Source organism: Alligator sinensis, unplaced genomic scaffold (assembly GCF_000455745.1).
Source record: "Alligator sinensis unplaced genomic scaffold, ASM45574v1 scaffold138_1, whole genome shotgun sequence".
In the NCBI taxonomy this organism is placed as follows: Eukaryota; Metazoa; Chordata; order Crocodylia; family Alligatoridae; genus Alligator; species Alligator sinensis.
The window spans coordinates 714,939-721,951 of NW_005841862.1; the positions used below are offsets into that span (position 1 = coordinate 714,939).

Here is a 7,013-nt window from a genome sequence, read left to right on the forward strand (position 1 = left end):
GCCGTCCCCCCGCTTCAGTTGACTGTGGGGGCGTAATAAGGAGGGTTACCGTATTTCCAAAAAAAGAGGACGCCTGTGGAGAGCGCAGTGATATGCCCGTGCCCTGCCCCTTACTTGCAAGCCACAGCCCCAGAGCCCTGTTCGTGCCCCTCATGCCTGACCTGCACTCCACAGCCCTGCTGCCCAGACAGCTCCCTTTTGGTCCTGAACAATGTCCCCCACCTTCTTCTGCTGGAAGGGCAGCGCTTCCCCCACCTCCCTGCCCTGCAGCAGCCCCCCACACCCATCCCCTCAGATGCCCCTGACACACCTGCACACCCCCCACCCCCGGTCCTCAGCTCCTGGGCCTTGTGAGCAGATGCACGTGGTGCCTCAGCCCCAAGCTTCGATGCTGAGCAGAGGCAGGGCAGAATCCCGGATGTTTGTTGATATTTTTGAAAAACCGCCTGGACGGACATGGGAGGATGCAAAAAGAGAACATGTCTGGGGAAACTCGGGCATGTGGTAACTTTAATAATAAGGCAGGCACACAGTACCTGCTTGTGTTAGCTGGCGCACGCACAGCATTGTAGGCCTTCTGCACATGGAAACACGTGTGCCGAAAACCCATGCGCTGGTATGTCTGTGTGTTCATGCACAGCATAGTAGACACTAGCACACATGCCAGCACACACACAGCACTGTAGGCATTCTGGCATGTGCAAGCAATGTGCACCAGCATATGCAAGCACCTGCACTGGCACATGCATGTGTACATGCACAGCATAGTAGACACTAGCACAGGTGCTGGCACATGCAAACACATGCACTGGTACACACACAGCATAGTAGACATTGGTATACATGCCAGCACATGCAAACGGACTTTGATATGTGCATATCCTGGCACATGCACAGCATAATAAATGTGAGCACATGTGCCGGCATACTCACAGCATAGGAGACACTGGTGCACACACCAGCCCATGCAAACACACACACCAGCACATGTATGTGCTGACACACGCACAGCATAGTAGCCGCTAGCACATGCAAACACACGTGCCTTCATATGCACAGCACACCCACGTGATGGCACATGCACACTATAGCAGATACTCTGGCACATGCAAACAAATGTGCTGGCGCACACACGTACTGGCACATGCACAGTGTATCAGACATGCTGGCATACTCATGCACTGGCACATGCACAACAGACTGCCATATGCTGGTAGGCACTTATGCAACCCATGCATGCACTGGTCATGCATGGTATAGTAGACACTGGTGCATGCACTGGCACGCAGACATGCTTGCACGCACCCACACTGGCACACACCTAGTACAGCAGATATGCCGGAACATGGGCTGGCACATATACAACAGTCATGCACAGACACATGCGTATCATAGCAGACATGCTGGCCCGTGCATGCTCTGATCCATGCATATACTGGGACATGCACAGCACGGTAGACACACAGGCACAACTAATCTCTTCCCTTTCCTTCTGTCAGGCAGCTGGTGAGCCCCCTCACCTCCTTCCTTTTTTCTCATCCTTCCTTTATTTCCTCTACCATAGTCTCCTTCCTCTAGCACTAATAACTAGCCTGAAAGTTGTGGGAGTTTTTGTTCATTAAAAAGAGATATATGTTATTGGCTACACATGTTACAATGGGCGCACACATTTTTAAGATCTTTAGGTGATTCCCCCTATTTATAGTACTGTATTTTTTTTGCATATATCATGCCTCAGAGTATAATATGCACCCTGTTTTTGAAAGCCAAGAAGATCTTGCCTTGTAGTACTGGTAAGTAACTGACTACCAGCAGCTAGGGAGCTGAGCCTGCTCCTGAGCCACATGCCAGATATAGCCCATGGACTGACTCTGTGTGTCAGCCTGATCTGGCACAGGGGACATGTCAGGCCTGGGTCTGGAAATTTGGCCATAGGGGAGGGGTTGTAGTATTAATTGCTCTGACTCCCAGAGCCACTCCTCCCCTGATGCTGGATTTCCAGACCCATGGAGATCCCTATTTCTCCCATAATGCACACCCTAATTTTCATTAGCTGGCTTGGGAGGGTGCGGGGAGAGGTGCATGTTTTATATGAGAAAATACGGTGTTTCCCTAGATTGATGTCTATAAATGGATTTAGAGCTTCAGGAAAGCTGTAACATTATGGGTAAAGGAGCAGTGTAGTGGAGAGCTAAACTGCAGATTGAAAGACCTTTTTTATTTTGAGAAATTAAAGTTGTATTCACTGCTTGTCCACAAACTTTTGTGGACAGCATGGATTTTACTTGCCATGTGTTTACATTTTGTCTTGCTTGTAGTAATGTAACATAAGAAATGCTACTAATGTAATTCTGATACTGCCTTGGATTGGACCTGCACTTGGATTTTGAAACATTATCTTGTGTCTGACCTCTGCTGCATATAAAATGTTGGCTGCAATTGCTTAAAGTCCATGCTGCTTTCTGTACTGCCATGCAGGAGAATTTAATGCTGAGGACCTATTTGTAGCATTTAAATATGACCTTTTTGCCCATGTTCTTTGTCCACCAAATCCTGTAGTATTTGCAGGAAAAGAAGGCAGCTTATGGCAACATGATCTTGTCTAAAACTTAAAAAGGTTTTTCTAAACTTTTAGCTCTCCAAAATGCAGTGGTGCATTGCAAGGACCTCCAGCATTTTAGCCAGGGAAGTTCAAGATGCTGAATTGTTATTTCATTATTTCATTATGTTGCACTGCCCACTCCTCCTGGGGACAGTTGCAGAGAGTGGAAGCTGGAGGAAGGAGAGAGAGCCTGGGTACACTAGAGGCAGCAGTACCTGGACAGGGAGCTTGGTGGTGGCAGCTGGTTAACCTGAGCACTGTATGTGGTTTGTGGGTCCCAAGTTGGACAGCCCTGATCTAGAGGGTAGGCAGTGTGCAAGAATCTTGTTCTCTGAAGCATGCAGATTTTTCCTGTGTGCCACTAGACAAGTTCTGATGCAAAGACATGGTTCACTGTTTGACCTTGTTATGATATGGTGCATCATACATTTTCTCCTCAAAAATGTCCTGTGGTAGAAGCCCTTATACAGTTTTTACTTTTAAACCTTTAAGATAAAATTGACAGTTACAGAGATACGGATACACCCAGTTTTTTACTGTTCATTGTAAAGGTAGGAATCTTTAGTTGACTTTTCTTGAACTACTCTTAGTCGTCTCTAATCTTCAAGGGTTAGGAAATCTACTTGCTCTAGGTGCTCCTATGTCTGTCTAAACAATCTTTCAGTTTTTCTGTTTTACACAGTTAAATTTCCCATTTTCATTTTAATCTGTTTAACCTAACCTGCATTACGTCAACCAGTTCTTTCTTCCCTGCTTCTGAATTTGCCTAACTATCACTTACTGGACCCTAAATTTCTCAACCTACCACCACCACATTGCATCTGTTTTGCAAGAATCCTACCAGCTGCCAAATTCCAAGAACTTTCATAGTAATGAGTCTTTGATCTTGCTTATTCCTGTGTTCAAACATCGCTCCTCCTGCACTGTCAGTTGTGGCACCTCATTCTTTTAAAATTCATCCTCTCAAAAGTCAATTCTTAACTGATGTGCTGGCAGCACACTTCAACAGTCTATATCCTTTTGCACCCATCCCTTCCAGCTTTTTTAAAACTGTTTTCTGTTTCTCTGCTTATTGGATTTAAGATGCTTGATGCATTTGTAGAATCTTTCAGAGGCCTCATTGGGGTGGTAAACTCTTGTGGTAGACGACAAAAGTCTCACTAAAAGTCCAATCAGTTTATCTTTCTCTGGCTGCTGAATGCCTGGCAGATGGTAACAGCTTTAGAGCACAGTCGCTCCATGCAAGATTTAAACTGATGACCTAGCAATTGTAGGTTTTGTAAGCCGTTGTGATTGTACATCTAACATTATTATATGTCATGTTCATGACAGTTACAATTCAGTCTCACTAATAAAACACTTTGAAACTTGTTTTGACTTTATTGGATGAAAACAACAATGACAACTTTAAAAGTGGATTTGAGCATGTCAGATTTTTGTTGAGAATGTGGCAGCATGCAGTGAACTGTACATGGTGCTGAAAGAGGAGAGATTTTCTTGTTTCGAGGTCACCATTGTCAATCTATACTCTAAATTAATCATTTATTAGAAAATGGATCATGCTGTGTATGTATCGCAAGTTTGGGGCATTCACAAGAGGTGATGACTTTATTTAGGGGTTTATTGAAATGAGCCTCTTTAAAATACCTTGAAGTGTGAATAGTATACACAAAAGAGCAACTTCAGATAACACATAGAAGTTTTCTTGAGTTAAGTAGATGAAGCTTAATAAATCACATACCCTAAAATTCAGCAAATTCTACCTCTGTTAAGTCAAGAGCTCTGCAGGAGGGCTGTATAGCCATTCCCCAGAGAGAATTTGGGGCCTGTTAGTAGGGGCACTCTAGCTTATCTTTACTATTAGGCTGCAGACATCACAGTGATGAATGTAATATAAATGCCTACATTAGAAGTACATGCACTGATTCCCAGAGGTTCATTTACCAGTTCTTTCCTGCATTGCATCACAGTCCTATTAATCTACCACGTACATGATCTAGAGTCAGCTCTTATCTATATTTTATATTAAACTGTCTAGGTCTAAGTGTTCTCATGGTTAACCGATTATAGTGTTCTCACATGTTATGTTGCGCTTTCTCTGAACAGACATTTACACAAATTTCTAGAGTCACTTACTTACTTACTTGGGCAGAATGGGAGTGCTGTTGTATTTTGGGATGGCAATATCCTCTTCGTGAAAACTTTCAGTGAGAAAATACTTTGAAATTGTGGCATTTTAATAATATCTATAATTTTTGGCAAATGAACACTACTGCAAAAGAGGAGATCAGAGATGTAGGATGTAATAGCCTGTATGTTATGGTTGAATTCCATTTTAAGCAGGTTCCTCTCCTTTTGTGAAAAGTAACATATTTTGCCTTGAGTCATCAGGGTCTAGATTTTCAATTTCTCATCCAAGACATAAATGGTCTATCTAGTTACACAGTTAAATTCAGTTTTAATTATGGGGAAAGGAAGTACAACCTCCTAAAGTTCAGCCTTACAGATACTAACCAAGTCTCCCTCTCATCCTGTTCAGTTTGTCAGACTGTAATACAGTCTGACCTGGTTAATGGAAAAATGTAACTGATTATTTTATGAAGTTTATCTGAATTGTGGTTTGATTTTTTTTTTCTTCTCCCCCCTCAACCATTCTCTCTCCTAGACTGGTGTAAGGCTTGGAAAGTTGGCTGGCAATACTGGACATTACATCACCACAGTGAGTTCATTAAAATAAAACCTGGAAGGACAGGTTGAGATATGAACTGAAAGAAAAGAGAGCAGTGAGGGGGAGATGAGCAGTTTCAGTAATGAATCTCCCTGTGAGTGGTGGTTTGGGGTCCTCTGTGGAAAGATTACAGCAATGACAACAGTTTTCTGTTTGAAGAAGAGTAAATGGCAGATATATTGAGTGATTTATTTCTTGTTTGTGGGAGCAGGGGAGTTAGAGGAAGTTGAGATGAGAAGACAGGATGAGTAGTAATGCTTATCACTTCGTATTTCCATAAAGGTATGCAAAATATTAATCTATTAATTCTTACAGCATGCCTGTTAACTGTAGTAATACAGCTCCATTTCACAGATGGCAGAAAGAAATAGAATGTGGATGCCCTTGGCATCATGCCCAACCTATTTTTATTAATAAAATTCAATTTATTATCAAAAGAGTGGTAATTACAGTCCCTTGTATGTTTGAAAAAAGGAAATAGCTGAATCCCAATATAGATAGCAATTTATAGTTCATTGTAATAAAATATAGTCTTCAGTGTGTGCAGTGAGTTTTTCCTGTTTAAGGTGGCTTGCTAGAAGATGACCATAGAAGATCTTCCAGAGCCTTCCTTAGAAGGAGATTCTTTGAATCGGAGAAATCCATTTTTGTTCCCTGGCTCAGAATCATCAGTTACTTTTTCAGTTGCTGCAGCACCAATGCCTTCAGACTGTGGTATGTATATTTACTGGAAACAAGAAGCTATTTTGAGAGCAAATGCAGTGGCTGATTTGAGAAGAAAGCAATCTTAAAGGGATATTAGAAACTTAAAAATGTTGCTCCTGTCTGAAAATGTCAGCTGAAATTTCTATATTTGAAATTTAAGGGGCAGAATGCTTTTTTTAGTTTTATTTTTGTTCAGTCAGCTTAACTTTCCTGTATGTTCAGTCATAGTAATCTTCCTGATTTTTGTAGACTTTTTGTGACCCAATCTATAGGTGAATCTTATTTGTGTGGGGGAGAAAATAAACACTGTAAAACCACAAAAAGTGGGTAGGATGTGACTTAAGTAGGCGTGGCATCTAAAATGTGTTTAAATAAATAAAAACAAAAGACTTAAAAGTTGATGGTCCTACATAGGTTCCCATTGTTTAAAAACACAGAGATTTTGGGGAAGAGAATTTCTGTGGAAAGTGTGTGTTTTGAGGGAGATCGATATTCTTTCCCTCAGACAGTGGACTTTTGCTTTTGGAGAAATTGCCTTCCTATGCATCCTTTAAAATTTGTTATGTGACTTGTACCATATTTTCGCGCATATGCCCCGCACATGGGTATAACCTGCACCCGTGTATAACCCGCGGAAAATTACATTTTCGAAAAATAATCCATGTATACCCTGTACCCGTGTATTCCCCGCACCCCCTTGTATTCCCTGCACCCCTGGGCAAGGACTTCAAGCCAAGCGGCGTCTCCCCGCTGGGCCCTGGAGGCGCCGCTGGGTGTCTACTACATGCCCCGGCAGGCGGCGGCCGTGGCGGTGGCACCCCTGGGCGAGAAGGAGATGGAGGGTGAGGTCTGCCTGGGCCCAGTGGGTAGGCGGCGCAGCCCGCCCCAGCCCCCGTGGCGGCGGCAGTGGCGCAGCAGCCCGGCCCTGTCCCCAGCCCCCACGGCGGCAGTGGCGGTGCAGCCTGGGCCCAGCAGCGG

General features: G+C 43.5%; 1 protein-coding gene across 10 annotated transcripts in view; it reads left to right on the plus strand.

Moving 5' to 3' along the window:
- The window catches only part of CLIP4 (CAP-Gly domain containing linker protein family member 4), a 62,743-nt gene that overhangs the window by 15,365 nt on the left and 40,365 nt on the right, over window positions 1-7,013 (plus strand). For all 10 annotated transcript variants that reach the window (XM_025215904.1, XM_025215911.1, XM_025215902.1 and 7 more), the window contains exons 2-3: window positions 5,268-5,321; window positions 5,897-6,044. In XM_025215904.1, coding sequence (XP_025071689.1) covers window positions 5,912-6,044 — 133 coding nt within the window. In that variant the 5' untranslated portion in view covers window positions 5,268-5,321; window positions 5,897-5,911. The remainder of the gene's footprint in view (window positions 1-5,267; window positions 5,322-5,896; window positions 6,045-7,013) is intronic.